Here is a 22536-nt window from a genome sequence, read left to right on the forward strand (position 1 = left end):
GAGATGAACCTGGAAACTGATGATGAGCCTTTCGGCTGAGTTCCCGGCAACCTCCCTCGTCCTTCCCCACATTAGCACAGAGGAACCCCAGCCCTGAGACTCAGTGGAAGGAGATGTTCCATGCAGCTCTAAGGAAAAACTATGATTTTTTTTTTTTTTTGAAAATGGGTAAATGCCATGTGGATTGACGTCATTAAACAATAAAAAGAAACTTTTACCTGTAAGCATGCGGTGGCTGGGTGATCCATCCTCTTGCCATCTTTCTTATACTTCCGATTTATTTTTTTCTTTTTTGGCCATGCTGAACGGCATGCGGGATCTTAGTTCGCTGACCAGGGATGGAACCCGTGCCCCCTGCAGTGGAAGCGCAGAGTCCTAACTGCTGGACCGCCAGGGAATTCCCCCGAGTTTTTTGACATTCACTTTTAGTTAGTAACAGACCTCTTCAGTATTGTAATTGGCTCTATCTGCCCTCCCAACATGAAGGACTACAGCGGCCCACATCATGCTGCTTTATTTATGGTACTGGTATTCAGTTATCCAGCCCATCCCCCATCCTCTTATCCTCTACCATATGCAGACTTCCTGAAGTGTTTTTAAAAGACATTTCAGGATTGTCTCACATGCTATTTTAATTGGTTTTTATCTTTTTGACTTGAATGTTAATGACTTTGAAATGCCTGTATGTATAATAGGGTTGAATACATCTTAACAAATGATCTTCTACAGTATGAACTTTTAGTGTCCCCCACTAATATAGCACTTCTGTAATTAAATGTGAATTTACAGATCGATCAGAGAGGCTCTGTACAAATGCTGACGCACATCACTTCCTTGGTGTGAAAAAAATAATGTTTGTTGTGAAAGTCAGTCGTGATTATGGATCTCAAAGTCGTATGTATTGATTACAGTTAATATGTAACTTTCCAGTTACAAATAATTATTTTATTCTTTGGATATATAAAAGGGATCTGTAGAAAGTACTCAGCTAAAACTGGTTGAATTAATGAATGTGTGGATTTTACGATATTTATTTTTTATTTAAAAAATTTTTTTTATTGAAGTATATTTGATTTACAGTTGTTGTGTTAATTACTGCTGTATGGCAAATTGATTCAGTTATTCAGTTAAACATATTATGATGTTTATTTTAGTTGTTTAACATCCTGTCTTTCTAATTACACCCCAGATTTCAACCAGATTGAGCATAGTTGTTGAGATTCCCAGACAGAAGACTTCCAGATAAGGGAGGGGTTACTGGGCTATTTACTGCAATATTCAGAAATAAGACCCGGTTTGCAAAATTTGACCCCAGTTTGAAAAGTGTATTGACAAAATGTTACTTCGGATTTGTGATGGAGAATAAATACGTCAAAACTTTCTTAACGATTCAAACTTTGGGAATTTTAACATTAAATTTTTGGAAAATAGAAGAAATAGCTCCCACTCAGACAGCGATTTGCTGATCACTTTTAACTCAGCTCAGAGCAAAGAATAAAAGGGAAATTGACCTCAGTAGTTATCCTTATTTAGAGTTCAGTCCCCAAGTCACTGCCTACCATGTAACGAGTGCTCCTTTAAGGTGTTTTATAAAACTAAGACTTCGGTAGCCGTAACTCGGTTCTGATGGGTGAAAATTATACTTGGTGGAAGAGGACACCACACACACTATAGTCAGAGATCGAAAATCCACATTTTTCTCATTTTCTGCTTTTTAGAAAAATACAGGACAGATTAACATTTGAATTAATTTATTCTGGCTTTCTTTTTTCTTCCTTTTATAATTTTTCAAAAATTCTATTGGAGTCGAGTTGATTTACAATGTTGTTAGTTTCAGGTGTACAGCACAGTGATTCAGTTATACATATACATATATTCATTCATTTTCAGATGTTCTTCCCATATAGGTTATTGCAGACTGTTCTAACTGTTGTCCTAGAAGACTGTTTCTCCAAGTGTTCTGTGAGGAACGCTAGTCTCTAAAATCTCCTCCAAATGTTGCTACGAACCATATCGGGGCTGGGACACTTGGAACACACATTCAAGTATTAAGTAGTTCCAGGGACCCCCGGGGCTGTATTCCTCAGACTTTATCACCTTGGCGCTTCTTTTTCCTTTCCTCCCTAACACTTACTTTTGGGTGACTGTGTTAGCACATTGCTTGGGAAGATCTGGGCCATCTGACACTTTCTAGCGATCTTATCGATTAAATATAGATTAACAGTTGCAAGTCACATTCTTATAAACGTGTGTTTTTAATTATCCCATCTCTCATGTAGTCATCTAGAAGAGAAGTAAATGCAATAAAAATTTTTTAAATTATACTTGATTAAATGTTGAGTGAAGAGAATTCAAAAATCAGAACATAAACTTAATTGCTCTTCAGTTGATCCAGAGGAAAGAACAGGGTGAGCAGAAATGTAAAGGCTTTGAGGTCATAAAGCTCAGGTGGACCATGTTTTAGACTAGACTGTGTCCTTCTTTTTTTTTTTTTTTTTTTTTGCTGTACGCGGGCCTCTCACTGTTGTGGCCTCTCCCGTTCCGGAGCGCAGGCTCAGCAGCCATGGCTCACGGGCCTAGCCGCTGCGCAGCATGTGGGATCTTCCCGGACTGGGGCACGAACCCACGTCCCCTGTATTGGCAGGCGGACTCTCAACCACTGCGCCACCAGGGAAGCCCGACTGTGTCCTTCTTGAGAGGAGACAGAAGCGATGTATAAAATTTTTCAACAATGTCAATACTTTGTATTTCTAGGAAATTATGGAACAAATACATGAACTGTTTAGGAAGACTTTTTTCGGGGCTTCTAAAAAGAGAATTTACTTTTCAAAAAAAATTCTGACCTCTGTAAACCAGCAGTCTGTCCTCAGCAGCTGAAGTTCTATAAAAATGCACAGAGGACCTTTGTACTGTTACTACCTTTGTGCTGTTTTATAAACACGTTGTCAGATTGCTTTTCTTTGAAGTGACTGTTCTGAGTTCGGTATGCAGAATAATGGCCCCCAAAGATGTCCACATCTTACTCCCCGGAAGCTGTGAATATATCACCTTACAGGGCCGAAAGAATTGTGTAGCTGTGATTCAGTTAAGAGTTTTTGTTTGTTTATTTGTTTTTTTAATAGTCTTCGTAGCAGCTTTGTGTGTAATAGCAAACCACAACACCCTGAGATGCAGCAAAAGAACGTGTATAGAACATATAAGGAGCGTACACAGCAAGCGTGCTATACTTAGACTCTAAGATACTATTCAGCAAAGGAAATGATTGGAGCTCAACTAAATGCAGCAACATGAAAAGATATCACAAACACAATTGGGACCAAAGAAGCTGGACACCAAAGGTTACCTCCAAAGGTTACCACATAGACTTTAACACATCTGAACTTACAGCGTGTGGCCCAGTTTTCCCCAGTTTTGAACTTGCCAGTGGAATCATGCAGTAGGTAATCGTTGGTGTCCAATTAAGGGTTTTGAGATGAGGAGATGATCAAGTGGCCCTAGTATAATCACAAGGGTCCTTATAAAAGGGAGGCAGGAGGGTGTTGGAGTTAACAGGGAATCAGAGGAGGAGGTTGGGTTGAGGTGGGACCATGAACCGCGGATGGAAGCAGCCTCTAGAAGCGGGAAGAGGCCAGGTGCCAGGGATTTCCAGAGAAACGCAGTCCTGCCCACCCATCTGAGAATTCTGACCCTCTGGAGCTCTAAGATGGCAAGTGTATTTTGTTTTAAAACAACGAAGTTTGTGGTGATGTGTTGCAGCAGCAGCAAGAAACTCATACCTAATGGGGGTGGTTCGGTCACTCACTGACTCATCTCGAGGGGCTGCCCCGTGCCAGGCAGTGTTCCGGGCACCAGGGGTCAGTGGGGGACAAGACAGACCAGAGCCCAGATCCCCTAGACCTTCCATTGCAGAGGGAGGGAGAGAATATGGTTTCAGAGAGCCTCATCCTGCAGTGAGAATACAAGTGTCAAACAGCAGAGCATCATGGGGCGAGGAGCTGCAGAGCGGGCTTGTTTTGATGGGGGCCTCAGGCTTAGGAGGTCCCTGTGTCTGAGGAGGTGACACCTAAGCTGGAATTTGAGTGACCAAAAGGAAGCAGCTAGGCTGGCCTCTGGAAAGACACAGCAAGTACCGGGATGCAGAGCTTAGGAAGACAGCTCACTTGGGGTCAGAGAGCAGGGGGTGGTGGCCCCAATCCCCTGGCCCCCCCGCCACCGGTGGGAAGTCCTCGGACGTTCTTTCCATGCACAGGCTTTGTAATCCGGAGCAAGCAGCCTTCCTTCTAGGAGCTGATGACAGCGCCCGCTCTTGTGGGGTGACACGAGGTCTTCCCCTGTGAGCACTGTTGCCCAGCTCTTTGCACGCAGAGGAGAGAGGGTTTCCCTTGGCAGTCCCTCCTTATGAATAATCAGGGACTGCTAAAAATCGCTGGTCCATCCTGTATGTTCTCATATCCTTTGGAATCTGATAGTTGACATGGATTTTAGGGAAGGTTTATTCCTGTCCCCTGCTTTGACCAGCAAAAACGCAGCCCCAAAAGGGGATGTTACCCACATGGGTTGAAAGCTGTCGCAGCCTCTCCTGCATCTGAGGTCAGAGACTTTGCACCTGGGGACGGGGGCTGCAGCACCAAAGCTGGTCCTTCCTTTTGTCTTCTGCATATTTTTAAAAGTAAAAATCGACCTGCTCTGTCTGGCTATGAACATTTGTAAATTGCATTACATACAAAACTGAGGGCATTTTCTGCCTTGTGAAACGTTTTCTCAAATGGTCTCGCTTCTTAATTGGGTCCTGACTTTTTTGAGCCCCCCAATATTGGGCCCCCCAGAATGAGAGGTGTACATGACCCAAGGGACCCCCTTCCCAAGCCCACCTGCTCGTTCAAGCTCATGAAACTCAGGAAAGATGCATGGAGGTTTGTGCCAAGTCCATATCACATTATAAATATGTGTGTAGTGGGGTCTTTTAGTTTTCCTTTGTTTTTTTAATGAACAGAATAAGGTAGTTACACTTAGTAATACCCATTCACCAAAAGGAAAGGAGGGGGTGTGGGTTAAATCATTGTGTTTTTTGATGAATGGCTTGTACACCAAAAAATAAATTGGACAAACTGGCATAGAGCTCAGTGAACATGAAATCAGCTATTAGAAGAAAGCTTGTGAACAAATTCTGCGGCAGATATGCATCTTTTGATTAACGCCCTATCAATCATCCCCACAGCTACCTTAGCTGAGTCTTGCTGTAATCATTCATGGTTGCTTTCCGAAACACTGGCAGAAACTATAGCGCTGCAGAAACAGAATATTATTAGTGATTTCTCCCTAACTTACTGTGAACAATGACTGTTTTCACCAGGTTTCTGCTCTCCTTTATTAAAGAAATACAATACAGAATGAAAGGAGAGTTCCTCCGAGCCCTGTGAAATTCTCCTAGGGTATTCTTAACGATATTCAGTCTTAAATGGGCAAGCTATTGTAATGCAAGGCTCTCCGTAGGAATAATAGTAATGTAATCCCATTGAAACCACCTTTTTGTGGATTGTAGTCAAATGGGCAAAACGTGGAGTCACATTAATGAAGGGAGTATGTCTTCGGCGTTATTACTTAAAGTTGTTGAAATGGTTTGAATTTTGTTATTGTAATTATTATAGTCTCAGTTAATGCGCTTAACAGCAATAGTAATTAACCCACCAGATTGGGACATTTGCATGAATTCTACCTTTGACTTTGCAAGAAACCCTGATTCTTTCTGGGCTTTACACAGCAGGATGGAGAGAATATCTACATATATATATATATATATATATATATATATATATATATATATATATATATATATTTTCCCCCCCACTGAGTGGTTTTAAAGGAAGAAATTTTCACAAATGCCATTACAGTGTTTCACGCATTTCTTTAAAGCCATCGGCAGATTCCTCGAGAGCGCTTCATGCTTTTAAGAGGATTGGATTCTTAAACTATGGTGGTGCAGAGGACGATGTGGCACCACCTACTAGCCCAGAAATCTTTAGGTGATGGTGTGACTTCCTTAGAACTTCCTGTCGCCCGGGAAATACTCTGGCATAATGAAGTGGTGACAGGCATTAGCATGTATAATGGGCGCTAATAGACATTTAATGCTCCTTAGCTGCAAGAGGGAGCGGATGCTCTCCCATTGGAATATTCCTCAATCAAAGCCCATTGATCACCGATTCCAGCCAGGAGAGGTTAATCCATCAGCTTCTGTAACCAGACGGCACTGATGGAAATTCTTTAGGTGGCATTCAGGATGAACCAAGCTTTCCATCTTTACAAACAAATGAGTGATATGACAGGCATGGTGTTCAAAACACATTTAACCAATTGATTTTCTTTCTTCTTGTAATAAGATCTGGAGACTTATGAAAGCGTGCAGGGGGAGCATAGATGAAAAGAATTGCTCCGCGCACGGGAACGTGTGGGATGCGGAGCTGAGAAAAGTACTATAAAGCATGTAGTCACCCATTCTCTTTGTTATAGAAAGTTTGTTATTGCAATAAATAGTTGTTATTGAGCCGATGCCTTTTGCTTCCATTCTGCTGAAGTTTATCTCAGGTCTGCGTGTCTGTGCCAACGCCCATGCATGTCCTGTCTGAGCCGTCAGCTTTCTCTAGGAAGTTTCAAGATGTTCGTCGATCATTTTTACCTTCTAATTTAAATGCACAGCCCTGATGCGATTTGGGGACAAAAAACTAGGTATAAAGGTGCACTGGTCTCTGTGTCCCGTGTAAATGATGGTTTTCCCTTTATCTCCCACCCGCAGCCCTGCCCTGAGCTTCACCTACCCTTCTGCACCCGTGTCTCTCCATATGCATCAGCAGATCTTAAGCCGACAGCAGAGCTTAGGCTCGGCCTTTGGACACAGCCCTCCGCTCATCCACCCCGCCCCAACTTTCCCGACACAGAGGCCTATTCCCGGGATCCCTACGGTTCTGAACCCTGTCCAGGTCACCTCCGGCCCTTCCGAGTCCTCACAGGTGAGAGAGACAGCTCGATGACCTGGTCTGTCTTGGGAATCATAGAGGAGAGCCACGGGGCCACATCAGCTATGAATACGCGCAGGCCAGTGGCATCCTCACCGCTTCCATCCTGCAGCCTGTGGTCCCAACCCAGGGCTGTCATCTTCAGATTCTGTGCCGTGTGTATGCTCCTCAAGAAACGAGAGCTTCTTCCACTAGAGTCATTTCAGCCTCGGGCTTCCCTCTGACCCTGTGCTGTCTATAGCCCATTCAGGAAAAATACATCCCATGAGTGGGTTGCTGTCATCCGGTCCCTTTCCCCTGCACTATTAGAGTTCGTTAAAGCCTGGATCCCAGCTCTTTTCCTCTAGCCTTAAAAAGCCCCAGGGAGTTGCTACTTAAGAGTTAAAAACAAAGAGCTGTCTCATGAATGTATATCCTGGCTTTTAAAATATATATATATATTGGAGTATGATTGGTTTACAGTGTTGTGTTACTTTCTGCCGTACAGCAGAGTGAATCAGTTATACATATACATGTATCCGCTCTTTTTTAGATTCTTTTCCCATGTAGGTCATTACAGAGTACTGAGTAGAGCTCCCTGTTGCTATACAGTAGGTTCTTATTAGTTATCTGTTTTATATATAATAGTGTGTATATGTCAGTCCCAATCTCCCCTTTATCCCTCCCTCCCCTGCTTCCCCCTGGTAACTATAAGATTGTTTTCTACATCTGTGACTCTATTTCTGTTTTGTAAATAAGTTCATTTGTACCATTTTTTCAGTATGTCCTGGCTCTGAGCACATGTTCTGAACTCTGCTACGTGCAAATACGAGCCCTATCTGTCGTCATTCTGGTGCCAAGGACGCTCGCTATTCTCGACTTGTGTGTTTTAGTTGTGGTCCTACTCATTGATCCGAAGTTAATTTTTGTCTCTGTCCCTGCCAATGTGACCCACAGAACAAGCCCACGAGTGAGTCCGCCGTGACCAGCACCGGCGACCTGGTGCATAATAAACGCTCCAAGATCAAAGCCGATGAAGACCTCCCCAGCCCGGGGCCTCGGGGCCAGCAGGTGAGGGAGGCGCCGGCTCTGGCTCCCTCCAGCCTGGCGTCTTTTCACAGCATTGGCTTGTCTACCGCGTTCTTGGCCTTGGGCGTTACCCACACGTGTAACAAAAGGCCAGGGCTGGAGTACAACTAGGTTTGTTTCTCCAGCTCAGAAGCAGACACACGAAAACGCAGGCAGCTTTGTGGGGTATAAACTGGAGTAAGTGGGTGGATGTGTTTATTGTTGACCAGGGATGTGAACAGGCTTCAGTCCTTGGCCTTGATCTTGGGCCAGAATTACAAGCTCCTGGCTCTCAGCCTGAGCTGGGCAGACCAGGGATATTCCTTATAATGATCATGTTCTTATTTTTTCTTACGTTGCCACTTGGTACTGGCCAGGAGACCCTGCATAGCCAGGAGGGATCCAGCGACAACTAACCTAACCCAAGGCTACTTAGATTCTTGTTCTTTACCCCAAGTCCTGAAAGGACAACTTTAAAAATTCCAGTCTTGTCTCTGCTGTTACGTAGATCCTGAGCCTCAATTTTAAAAATGTGTAGATTCGGGCTTCCCTGGTGGCGCAGTGGTTAAGAATCCACCTGCCAATGCAGGCGACACGGGTTCGAGCCCTGGACCGGAAAGATCCCACATGCCGCGGAGCAACTAAGCCCGTGCGCCACAACCGCTGAGCCTGCGCTCTAGAGCCCACGAGATGCAACTGCTGAGCCCACGTGCCACAACTACAGAAGCCCGGGCACCTAGAGCCTGTGCTCTGCAACAAGAGAAGCCAACGCAATGAGAAGCCCGCACAGCTCAACGAAGAGTAGCCCCCGCTCGCCACAACTAGAGAAACCCACGTGCGGCAACGAAGACCCAACGCAGCCATAAATTAATTTATTAATTTTAAAAAAAAGAATGTGTAGATTCTGCTCGTAATCCTATCTCGTAGGTTCCCTGGGCCTGATACGGAGCTCAATGAGTATAATTCCCAGAGATAGGGGTTGGACGAGAGTCTGGATGTCCACAGAATCTGGACCGTGCAATGTTCAGGCTGCTTCAGCCCCAACCTGAGAGTGCTTAAACCCACGTTTCCTTTTTAGGGAGCACTTGGAAGATGGAACGAATGGGTGTCATGGGCTCTGAGAGCCATCCTTCTTCTTGCATGTTGCTGGTTATGCCTAAACACTTGTATACAGCTTTTACCATCTAATCTCAGATTAGATCCTGAATTTGCACACCTCATCATCTCCCAGAATTCTGGAAATCCTTTGTCTTTTCATTTCTGCAAAGCTGCCTTAGGAGACTAGGAAAGACTTTACCGACAAGCTTTAGATGCTATGGTTCTTGGGCAGGGAGTGTACGCTTGGAGACCAGAAGGTGAGCCCAGAAGACATCATCCCTGTAAAAATTCACACAGTGCCTCTCACAGCCTCCAGCGGCAGGGAGAACAAAAACAGAATTAGCAGTAAACCATTCCCCTGGATTCCAACATAGGAGAATAAACAAATTAATATGCTGAAAAGAATTTAACCGAAAGAACAGTCTTTTGCATAAAAGACTCCATCACCTAGTTTCATTGCTTTTCTTGAGAGATGACATCTTAGGTTGCTCTCACCTTGGTATTCAGGACAGCAAAGTTTGGCCTCAATACCTTACCGACATTCTGGTTTGGACCGTTGCCTTTAATCACAAGTTAACAACCTTCGAAGGCATATTGAGTAAATCTGAAAAAAATGCACACAAATGATTCCATCTTTGGTTTCTTCAATTCACAAAACCCAGCTGATAGACTTGGGCTCTATTTTATTTTCCCCAAAAAAATTGCATCCGGAGGAAGACAAGCCTACATCAGGTTTTTCATTTCTCTTCTTTTTTTTTTTTTTTTTGACTTTTTATTTTATATTGGAGTAGAGTTGATGAACAATGTCGTGATAGCTTCAGGTGTCCAGCAAAGTGATTCACTTACGCATTTTCCCCTTCAGGTTGTTACATAATAGTGAGCAGAGTTCCCTTTCTCTTCTGTCTGCCGTCCCATCGTGTCTGATTTTGTCTCTCTTTCTCCTCCCTTCCCCACCCCTGCCTTTCAGGAACAGCCTGAAGGGACAACCCTGGTGAAGGAGGAAGGGGACAAAGAAGAAAGCAAACAGGAGCCTGAAGTCATCTATGAGACAAACTGCCACTGGGAGGGCTGTTCTCGGGAGTTCGACACCCAGGAGCAGCTGGTGCATGTGAGTGAAGGGGGCCGGGAAGGGGGCTTTACAGCTATGTGACCTTTCCTGCGGGGTCAGTTCCCCTGACCCCATGCTGAGTCAAGTTTCTCAGCTAGCAGCCTAGCAAACTGGAGGGGGCTTGATGACTTTCTGAGAATAAAGAGAACTCTGAGCCACTGTGCTTGACCTGTTCAGTCAGCTAAAGCTGAGTGTAAAATTCAATAACGTCTTCAAGAGAGAGTGTAATGACTCTGATCCCATAAGCGAGAAAACACTGTTTTGAGTTAGCGACTTTGATGGTTATTGAGTAATAGTAAGCTGGACATGAATTATTATTAACCTTTTAACCAAGTTTGATTTTAACCAAGACCCAGTAGCAATCGAAAAAATCATAGAGGTGGGGGAAGTCCTTTTTCTCCCTCCTCCCTTCCCCTCCCCGACCCTCACCAGCTAAGGAGTCTCCCATGATTTTAGGCGTCAGTTGGTACTTGCTATGAGAAGTGGGTAATGGTTTGCGATAAGCCGTTAGCACAGTTTCTTGACTTGAAGCCAATCCTTGCGGGCCTCACAGTTCCGTGGAAAAAGCAATATATATTTTAAAATGTGTCTAATGATGTATATTTTTGAAAACTGCAATGTGGTCTGACTGAGAACCTCAGCTCGCCTTCCCACACCAGATTCAGAAGTCTTTCCCATACTCCCTTGCCAGTTATTTCAAATAATGCAGGGTACCCCCGTCTACATACCTCATTAGCCCTGTTTCCTTGGCCCGTGCTTCGTCTTTGTTTGGTACTTTCTCAGGCCAGTAGAATCTCCCTGGCACACGGGGCCAGGAGCAGTTGAGATGGAAGGGCATTCGCATCATCAAGGATGACACGATGTCAAAGCACAGGGTTGCATTAAGGCATTAGGATGGTTTGCTGTGTGTAGCCCTTTCATAAGCTTTAAATATGACAGCACATCTGACAGTAACTTCCTCATGACCCCCCCGCCCCGTCACCTACACACACCATACACACCCCCATTCCATTCTCTTTACTTTTACAGTCACTTTTTATTTTTAGATGATCTATATCTCTTGATAACCCTCCTCCGTTTAAACACTAAGATTATACAATTCCTATTTGTCCTTATCCTCTAATGTATACCACATGCTGCAGTTACATTATAGTGTCAAATATATGGTTTGCCAGGTTTTGAGATCCATCATATACAGAATGTTTTGAGGACTTACCATGACCTCAGGGTTTCCCCCCCCATTTCTTTTTTGATCATGTCTCCTTGTAATAGTATAGAGAGAATTCTAGATTTCTCTGCACAGCAAGAAACTAGAAAGTCAAATGTTTTTAATTAAGGTATATTTCCAGATTTTTCCATGAACTTAATTTGATTCTTTCTCTTTAATTTGATGCAAGTGTTATTTTTAAGCCAAGCCTGACTTAACAGCCTTTTATTCTTGCTGATTGTTTTAATGGAAACCACAGACATCGTAACACTAAAGGGAAAAAAAAAAAAAAAAAGCTTGGAATTTTTCTTTTAATGTGGGGAAATAAACCCAAAGAAGAAAGAATGCCAAGAATACCCTCAGTGATAGAGTGAGTGAACATCGTACATGAGAAGAACTGGTGGTACAAAACCTGCCGTCATAAACGAGATGCTGCTAGGCAGTGCTGCTTGCCTTTTAAAACATCCTTCTGAGAGAGGACACGGTCTCATGGTGCCTTTTCTGTGGATAAGTCATTGCAGTTTCCAAGGAGCGCTGTGATTTTTGTTCAGCTGTTAGCAAATGAGGAAGGAAATTCCAAGTCTACATTTAAAAGAAATTGTGTTCCTCATCAAAGGCCAGTCTTGAGATAACATGTTGAGGGGTTGTGGTTATACCATCACATTTTCCCTGCCTTCTATGTCACATGAAAGCTTTTCAAAGACAGTGGTTATTGCAGGTATTTGTATTTAATCTCAGTGGCAAAAGGTTTTAGGTAGGGATGATGCTTTAATAGAGAGATCTGAGTAGTTTTAAGGCAAGGCTGCTTAGCCTGTCAACTAAATGGCCACCATGTTGTCTGCTTTCTTATAAAAACTAGGAAATGAATTACATGTACACCGGAATTTTTTTATTCCAAATTGGCAAGAAGAAATTCGTGTCAGGATTAGGAGAAAATCCAATGTATTATCTTTATGATATGAATTTTAGTCTGAGATAAATTATATGAGTTAAGGAAACTTAGTTAAGTGAATTAAAAATTTTAACTTACAATAACATACATAAAGATGCTGGTTTATATCGCTTATTCTCTGCCTTTTCACTCATCGTCTGACGTGTAGAAATTCCAGATTTGTACGTGTAAATTGATTTTACTTCACGTGACAGACATATAAGCGCCTTCCTGCTCACGGTGAATCTGGTGGCTTCAGCAGTGGCCTGGTGTATTATTTTTTGTAGACTGAATGAATAGCTAGTTGAAATCCACCTAATTACTTGGGTGGCAGATGGAAAAAAGACCAGTGGCAAAAACCAGTTTTTTAGGGACAGAGGAAGCATGAACTATTTGCATTGCTATGACTCTCCTTGGAGAGAGGACATTTTGTGAATTAGTTGAATTTTCCTGCTACAGACAACCAAGAGCAAAAGGTGTTAAGCCATTCTGATGCTCTGCCTTATTTATAGCCATGACCCATTCTTTTTCCCCCTCTTACAGTTAATAGAAAGATTCATGATTCTTCATGGTTGTCTATCTAGTGTCTGACAGTCCCGACTGCCTGCGAAAGCAAGTCACTATCTATAATTGATATCCTCCCGTGGAATAGGGTGCTGGCTGCAATTGAAGGGCTTTGCTGAAAGCTCTTAAATCCTGACAAGTTCTCCCCTTGTTCTGGTTCAGTCGCTGAGCTGCACGGTTGGAATTCCAGAGTCATTTGAACTTGGTGCAGAAGGGAGACATGTGTTTCGCATTAGCAAATCAGAGTTGAAGAGGAGAATTAGGGACTCAGCCGACTTTGCCCGCCAGGTAGTCTCATTTTCAGCGTAATGCACTCCGTGTTCTCTTGAAAAGATGACCCCATCCCATTACTGTCCGAACAGATGGGCTAAATATTGCCTTTGCCTTCTCTTCTCCTCTATTTCAAGCCCCTGTCCTTCTCCCGTAGTGTGTTGATTCCAGGTTTGCTGTGGAGTCTCTCTCACTGGGATGTTTAATTAATTTCTCTTCCCAGCAAGATAATTATAATTGGGCTTCATGACTCTCCAGCTAGTATTAAATTTGTCATAAATTTACTTCTATGCCCAGAAGCTAAGGAGACAGATGTATATTTTTGTTAGCTGGTTTTTTGTTGTACTTTGTCCCCTTCTTAGTAGCAGTTAAAATAAGAGAGTAAGAAGGATATAGAGTACAAAAATTAATTAAAGTGCTTTCGATTAAGACGGAATTTATTATTGATTTGTCAAGATGCCAGCCATTTCTCTTCCCTTGATAGCTGGAAAGCGCATAGTCTAACATCTCAAAATAATTTGAAAAGTCCACACTTCCCCTTCAATCCCAAATGAATTAGATCCTCTTTTTTTGCTGTCGTGCATTATATATTCCCAAACGCACGACTCTTATATCTGATTCTGAAAGTCGTAGAAAATCGGTTCGCCCAGTGTGGTTTCTGTTTTTGTTTTGTTTTGTTGGTTTAGCTTTTTTTACTATGGAAAACAACTCAAATTCTGTCTGCTGGCCTTGCTTCTCACAGAGATGAGAAAGGTTTCCCAACCTTCCTGAGACCCGTTTCCCTCTTGCATTCATTCTGTCCTGGAAGACAGTTCCAGCTCTGGCCCTTGGATGCTTGAAAAATATCCAGCATACATTGCCTGCAGCCCAAGTTAGTCTCAGGTTCTTTGCTTCTGAATGGCGTTGTGTGTACCACTGATGTTCTGAGAGGCTTTTTAAGAAGAGGAGAAAGGAATACATGTGAAGAAAGAGGAACATGTACCTCGGTGTGCGTCACCACTGCCAGGCGTCTAGTTATGCTTGAAAACATAACTGCTGGTATCCGAAAGAGTAAAAATAGTATAATCACCATAGCTAATGCCCACCTGTTTGCTCTGTCACTGTAATTCGCTTAACTTCTATTACACCAACCCAACCCTTTCTTCCCGTTTAAGGAATAACACATATAATATTCTTTCCAAAGGTCAAATTATTTTTTTACCAGTTTTATTCCGCTTATTCCAGATAAGAATAACCTTATCTGCAGGGAGGGCCTGGGCAGTTACACTGTGCGGGCTCTTGTCTCCTGCCTGTAGGGCCGAACAGCAGAGAACACGAGAGGTGTTTATGTGAGTCCCCAGCTTCAACTGGGTGGCATGTACGTCGCTGTACTCCTTCATTTGTATCTTTTAAACGTGGTGTCAAAAATTCACCCTTTTGTACAATGATTAGCCACCTCCTTGGATTTTAAATGCTTTCATATGCTGCGGATTTTGATCTCTAAAAGCGTGCTGAAGTTTCCTTTATCAGAAGAACACAGTTATAATCACCTTTGCTGCCATTTGAACACACATTCTATACATCGGCAGCATGAAAATGAAAGGCTTTCTTCTTAATATCGTAGAGATTTAGATACAAAGGAAGCACACCTAATCTGCAAAGAATTGATGCGTCCGTAGAAATACGGGAGAGTGTTAGGATGTGGTGAAGACATTATTTTCATATTAATACCGTGTTCCCAAATTTGCATTTTAAATGTTTTCCAGCTAATTTTGATCCCTTTGCTTAAGTTGCATTGTGTATCTTTCCCTAAGAGAAGATGGAGTTTAAGATGTGATGGGGGCCTCCGATAAGAGGCAGACGTAGATTTGTGTGCACATAAAACCTAAAATGAATGAGTGAAGATTTTGATCTCATTTTCCCTACATCGATGCTAGTTAATTTAGTGACTCTAATTATTTGGAAATAACTGCATGGAAAAATGTAGACGAAGAACCACCAACTTCAAAGCCATCCTTTGACAATCGTGCCCCGAGGGTCACGTTCTTTTTCAAGTTACTGGCTAAATTGCACCTGCAGAAATTGTTCCCATAAAGACACTCGGGAGATTAGAGTGAGTGGGGGGCACGGAGGGCTGTGTGGTCCACCAGTGAGAGCCTCCCGGCACCAGCGGAATTCTGAGTGGCAGCGGAATTCTGAGTGGCAGCGCCATCTCTGCCCTGACCCTTGGGATGACCTCCCTGGAACCATTTGACCCTTTAGAACGTTATTTTCTCACTTATCATACTGTGAAACAGCCGTGAAAATAAGTGCCGTCCCCCACGTCCAAGGCCAAACAGAGATCTCATGCAGGAGGCCTAATGAGAAACAGACGGAGGGTCTCAAAGAGGTGACTCGTCTCTCTGTTTCATGTATTTGTGTTTTGCAGGGCGGAGTGGGGGAGGGGTGGGCAGTGGCGCTGTTGGGTTTTGTGGCCTCTGTGTATTAGCTCTAAGGCTTATTTCATATTCATTGTTGCTGAACTGAGGTGTGCATTTGACCGAAGCTGGAGATCCCGTTCTCTTCCCCCAGTGTGGTTCTAATGGATGGGACTTGGCCGAGACATTTCACCTCTTCCAACCTTGGTTTTAGTAAAAGCAAGGGAAGGGTTCAAAGTGGATCGTCCTTAGGCTAAGAATGGCAGGCAGGTTTCATTTCAGGTACAAACCTACTGGCCGGCAGTCACTTGGGGTGCTGAGCTGCGCTCTTCCCCACTTTCAGCTGCAGAGGCGGGGGCGTAAGGATGATGCAAAGCCTGCCATGGACGAGGTTTCGCAGCAGACAGGTACTCACTGTATGTTTTCCAAAGTCCTCCAACTCTGTAGATTAAGTGCACTCCAGAACAATTGTGGTTAATTTTTCTAGGGGGTGGTATGTTAATTACTTGAGCAATGATTGAATTATTAAAATTCTCTCTTTACTAATGCTCCTTCACCCGTGAATGAAGAACAACAAATCAATATTTTAAATAAGATATAATGGGTATCGAATCGTATCTTAGTTACTTTCTTAAATTTGTTCATCCGTTTTAGACCCCATGAAATATTTCATCAAAACCTTCATCCGAATAACTGTTTACTGCCTTTTGGGGAGGATTTTTCTATCAAAAGCTTTTTGATTGGTTCTGAATGATACTCTAGGTGAGATTCTGGATTCTGCTAATAATTAGTTCCCTGGAATATTCTGTATGGACGCAATTTATACAAGAGAAGATGGTGTCACTTTGGGCTGGGCTGCCCACCTCACTAAAGTTTACTTGCCAATAGCAGATCTTGCCGATACCACGTATCCTCTTGTTTGTCAGCAAAAGTATGAGCTGACAAACAGCAACTCACTAGAAGAGGGCCTGGGTGCAGCCTTCATACTACCCACTGCCCCAGCTTTGCGGTGGGCACCTGCTAGCGCGACTTAGACCAGAGCCTCCTGGAGTGGTCCTTCTCATTGGGAGGGGGAGACAAGGAAACATAAAAGCATAGTGAACAATGTAAAGTTGGACCTCATGAAGCCATAGAGTGTAGTTGTGATCTTAGGGGCTCAGAAGAGGAAGAAGTGTATGAGGGGTACCCAGAAAGCCTTCTGGGAAACGTGGGAAATATGGTTAAGGTCAAAGCAAAGCAGACCAGATATGCAGGTCAGCTTTTGAGATATGATGACGATGGTGATGGTGATGGTGATGATGATGATGGTGATGGTGATGGTGGTGATGGTGATGGTGATGATGGTGATGGTGATGACGATGGTGGTGATGGTGATAATGATGGTGATGGCAATGAGGATAAGGATGGTGACAATGAGGATGATGGTGATGATTTTGTAAGAAGAAATAGCACCTTATCTGAAAGAAAACTTTGGCTGACCACTGTTCTCCTGCTATAGTACAATGCACTGCGTTTCAAAGCTGACAGACCTGGGTTCAAAACCTTCTTTCCACACTAGGCATGTCACATTCCTTCTCTTGAAACAAGAATAATAATAGTATTTACTTCATAAAACAGTTGGGGGAATTAGCTTAAAAATTATGCTCAATAAAGTGTTAGCGCTTCTCCATATAAAAGTAAAAAGTGTAAAGGTATTTACCGGCTGCTAAGTGCATGTGTGTTGCCTGTGAAAACATGGTTTAGGCTGGTATTCGGGCAGTGTTTGTGTTGGCATGTCACCATGAAGTGAGTAACTGCATAAAGATGCTGACCGGGCCTCCAGTTCATGAAACCTAGGAGAGAAGGGCTGGAGAAGTCCCTGGGTCCCTTCCTTGTACTCCAGATCCCTCACTGGACTTGCTTGTGCTGTGTTGAGATTCAGAGCCTCATCTTGTTATGAGTTCAATTGTGCTGACATCCTTCTGAAAGTTCTCCTTAGTGGTTGCCCTAAAACGAGGCTCCCCAGCCTGGGCACACGGGGGCAGGGGGTTCTTTGGTGTGGGGACTCTCCTCTTCCTTGTAGGACTGTTAGCAGCATTGCTGACCTCTGGCCACTGGATGCTGGGAGCGCCCCTCCTCCATTGTGACAACGAAAAATGTCTCCAGACATTGTCAAATGTCCCCTGGGAAGGGAGAATTACCCCCAGTTCTGCTCTAATCTTTCCTCTTGCAGTGTGGGAAGAAAAAAGCAACAAAAATTTAAAAAGTATATTTGTGATTAAAGATAAATTTTCTCCTGCTCAAATGTACTTTAGAATGTTCGGATTAAAAAGAAAAGATAACCTCATTAAACAGTCTCCAGCAAAAGATTATATGTATTATATATATATTTATAAATATATATATATATATATACACATTCTGTATTACATTTATAGATATTGCGTGTGTGCATGTGCACACATGCATGTGTGTGCATGTATGTGGTGTGTGTGTGTGTGTGTGTGTGGTGTGCATTAATTGGCAGAACTTAATTTTAAAACCACATTTGCTAAGGTTAGGCACACACAGTAGTTCTCAGGAAGTCCCATAACCAGCCAAGCCCTTTGTCTTGGTGGAGAAATTCCATCACTGTTTTTCTTTTTTTTGCAGACCGAGGGAAGTCACTCAGACTTCAGCTTCTGAGACCATGGCAAGCAGGGTTGGAGATCAGGCTCCTGCTTTGACATAAAACAGAGCTCAAAGAACAGAAAGCAATTTTCTAGTGCAAGGACTTTTTGAAGATTCAGAGACATTTAGGCTTTTCTAAGATTAGCTAAGTACTGCCATAGATGGATTTTTTTTTTTTCGTTTCTAGAATGATTAGTGTTGGCTAGAGAAGAGAACTGTAAGTGGCATATTCTCAAAAGACTATGTATAGGCCAAGGCCTTAAACTTAAGCCATCCGCAGCCCCCCAGTTGACAGTAAAACTAGCATCAGTGAGTGAGGGTGTGGAGAGAACATTGGATGGTGTGTTGGAGATTTATCTTTTATCCCTACATCTGCCAAAAGTTGCTTCTGACTTTGAGTAAGTCACCCTACAACTTCAATCATTAGTTTCTCATCAAAAATGGAGATAACATCTATCTGATTTTCCTCACAAGCTTTTTTGATTTGTTTTTTGTTTGTAAGGATAGAATGAGATCATGTAATGGAAGTGCTTTGTAAACTCTGAAGCATTATTCAAATATAAGGAAGGATAGAATCCATGAGAAGTAGCATTAATAAATCTACCTAATGGAGAGATTAAGGAGACTTTTCACCAGAATAAAGAAGTTTATAAGTATGTTGGTAATTCAGTTGTGCCCTCTCACCTCTGTAGGCTGTTGATCTTACCTGTTACAGTACATCATCATCATCACCACCTAGTGGCTGCTATACAAATTGCAGGCATAGTGTTGAGAAGAAAAAAGTCTCATGCACATCAGAACTATGGACTTCGGGTTGGGGTTGATACACCTTTTTATGTTTATCCCTTTGAGTAAGGAGAACATACAGGGCAGGATGTTCAGGAAGAAATAGAGCAGGCTATTAGGAAGACGATAGATGTACAGGCAGAGCAGTGGGAAGACAAGTAAAGTGAAGGTGCAGAAGAAGGACTGAGAGAAAGGTCTTGTGGAGATCAGATTTGAACATGGTCTTGAAAAGGAAAGTGGATTTAAATAGGGAAAGACCATTGCAGGGAGGAGCTGGAGCTTCCATGTGGAAAAGACAGTAGGAAGAGGTTAATGGATGCAGAATATATGGGAGAATTTTATCTATGAGTCGGTTATATAAGGCTGGGGTTTTTGACACTTCTTGGGGTCAGAAATATAATTACAAAAGGATTCATTCTGTGCCTTTGGACTGAAAAGTGGTAAGTAATGCAGTTATGTTAGAACCAAGTGTGTCTGGAAGGCAGAGGGTAGTGGGAAGTAAGGTTATGGAGCAGAGAAGCACCATTTCATGGGTGACCTGACTGCTAGATTAGCAGTATGACTTATATTCCAGATGGAGTAAGGAGAATCGATGTTTCTGATGAGAAAGTTTGAGCCCGCATGAGCTCTAGAAAGAGGAGGGCTGAGCTTTGCACAGCTGTATTTGAAGAGGGCAGGGGTACGAGTGGGGCAGGGCCAGAAGTAAGACTCAGAAGTGGGAATTATTTTAACTTATTTTTTTTTAACCTGGGAGTAGAGTTCGGAGATGTTTCACAATTATGGTTTTCGTAGCTAATGTGGGCATTGTAGACGTTGTTCAGAGATCAGTTCGAAGTTTCCAGTTGCTGACTGGGCACCTGGGAGGTGGTTTTGCCCATGAAACTCCTGTCTCTTATGTGAGTGGACCAGGTAGTTTCATTACTTAAAGCTCTTCAAATCTTGTTGTCTCTCTTAGAAGTAGATTGACCAGGGTTGTTGACCAGTGATCTCTGATGATTTTTGGAAGATGCCTCCTATGGTGTCAGTCAAGATTTTAGCACCCGGGTAGTGATGGTTTTATTGCTACTATTATCAGTTTTCTTTCTTTGTTGTTTTGTTTTTCTCTGTGCCTATTTCCTGGTTATGGGTACATGATCTCAAGTTCTGAAAATGTCTTTCAAGTCAGGAAAAGGAAACTGTGCCAGCCCTCTTCTGTCAGCTTCAAAGGATTTGGGGGTGGGAGGTCTCTTTACACACCTGGTCCAGCCCTGTCTCACCTGCTCCCTCCATTTCACCTTGAGGGACCTCGGTTTCTTGGGTGTTACCTTCAGCAAGTGTGATGTGTCCCAAGGAGCCAAGCTTTCTCTCCAGGATGAGCAGGAGAACCCTGGCTCAGGAAGAGCAGGTCTTCCCCAGCATCCTTCCCTGGCAGTAGTGAAAGCGTTCACCCTTCCCTCTCCTGGACCACTTGGCCAGACATGGTGCAGTTCCTACCGGCCAGATAAAGCAGTCAAACAGACTGCAAAGAAAACACAGCCCTCCTTGTATTCTCCTTGTGTTCAGCAGAGATAACTTTGCTGGAGTTTCAGTACTGAGTCATTTGGCTTCTGGCAGGCACTTTAATTGCTAAAATGCAGATTTTTTTTTTTTCTTGATCAAGAAGGGATTATTCTTGTTATCAGTCCAGAGCATCTTATTTCAAGATGAAAGCCTTTACTGAATTACAGATGTACGTTTGTACAAAGCTTTTCGGCGATTGACAACTCAAAGAGAAAGTATGATTTATTAGCCTATAATGGCTAACCCTGAGCTATGGTCTAGGTTCTCCCGATTTGTGAAATTGCTTAATATGAACTGCCTTTTATGCCGTTCAAGCCTCAGGTGACTCAAATAAATGTAATCTCCATTACAGGATATGTTACGGAAGAGGGAAAAAGAAAAGCGGGGGAGGGAGGCAAAAGGAGAGAAGTGGCTTCTAAAATTCATCTTGGTGGTGCCTTTTACAGTAGTTTGGCTGATAAGCTGACAGAGGAAAGATTAATAACGAGGCTTGTCGCTATCAGTACCTGCTTGTCGATTCTCTGTAACAGGGCTGTCTGTTCAGCATGGAAATTATTGATTAAATAAAAATTGCTATTAGATTGTGATGTGATCCATAATCACAAACAATGGTGGACATTCCTCTTTTAGATCCTCAGCCATGCATCAAGTTGTTTCTTTTTTTCCCTTGCTGTAATTTATATCGCGCTGACACTTGAGCTCATTAGGACTAGCCTTTCTGCTCGGAGGCAGGAAAGCACGGGCATGCGCAGACCGGCCAGAGTGGGCCGGAGGATGGAAGGACCATTCTGGTGGGGGGCCTGGCCAGTTCATCCACTGGGCAGCAGCAGGGTTTTTGTCTGTTTGTTTGTTTGTTTAACTCTCTTTTTTAATTGTGTTACAATACACGTAACATAACATTTACCATTTGACCATTTTATTTAACTTTTTTCTAGTTTTCCTGAGTATAATTGAAATATAAAATTGTATATGTTTAAAGTGTACAACATGATAACTTGATATACATATGCGATGTGAAATGATGAACACAGTCAAGTTAATTAACACATCTGTCACCTCACAGAGTTACCTTTTATTGTGCTGTGATGAAAACACTTAAGGTCTACTGTCTCAGCAAGTTTCAAGTATACAATAGGGTATTCCTAACTATAGTCACCATGCTGTATATAGATCCTCAACTTACTCATCTTATAAATGAAAGTTTGTACCCTTTGACCAGCATCTATTCATTTCCCCCACCCTCCCCCAGACCCTGGCAACCATGACTAATACTGTTTCTATGAGTTTCACTTTATTTTTTTAGATTCCACATATAAGTGACACCGTACAGTATTTGTCTTTCTCTATCTGACTTATTTCACTTAGCATAATGCCCTCCAGGTTCATCCATATTGTCTCAAATGGCAGGGTTTTCTTTTTTTAATGGCTGAGTAATATTCGTTTTTTGAGGAAGCTCCTTACCATTTTCCATGATGGCTGTACCAATTTATAGTCCCACCAATAGTGCACAGAGTTTCCTTTTTCTCCATTTCCTCACCAACATTTGTTATCTCTTGCCTTTTTGATAATAGCTATTCTAACAGGTGTGAGAGTATATCTCACTGTGGTTTTGATTTGCATTTCCCAATGATTAGTGATGCTGAACACCTCTTAACGTACCTGTTGGCCATTCGTATGTCTTCTTTGGAAAAATGTCTAATCAGATCCTTTTAAATTGGATTATTTGGGGTTTGGGGTTTGTTTTTTTTTTTTTTGCTATCAAGTTGGATGGCTTCTTTTTTTGGATATTAATCCCTTATCAGATATGCGGTTTGCAGTTTTTTTCCTCCCATTATGTAGGTTGTGTTTTCATTTTGTGTCCTTTGCTCTGCAGAGCTTTTTAGTTTGATACGCTCCCACTTGTTTATTTTTGCTTTTGTTGTCTGTGT

The 22536-nt window shown here is 42.7% G+C and overlaps 1 protein-coding gene across 1 annotated transcript in view; it reads left to right on the forward strand.

The window, feature by feature from the left end:
• The window catches only part of GLI3 (GLI family zinc finger 3), a 284837-nt gene that overhangs the window by 211716 nt on the left and 50585 nt on the right, over positions 1-22536 (forward strand). Inside the window, exons 8-10 of the mRNA XM_079931031.1 lie at positions 6794-7007; positions 7950-8063; positions 10126-10266. Of these exons, the coding sequence (XP_079787157.1) occupies positions 6794-7007; positions 7950-8063; positions 10126-10266 (469 nt within the window). The remainder of the gene's footprint in view (positions 1-6793; positions 7008-7949; positions 8064-10125; positions 10267-22536) is intronic.

Source organism: Stenella coeruleoalba, assembly GCF_951394435.1.
Source record: "Stenella coeruleoalba genome assembly, chromosome: 9".
Classification (NCBI taxonomy): Eukaryota; Metazoa; Chordata; class Mammalia; order Artiodactyla; family Delphinidae; genus Stenella; species Stenella coeruleoalba.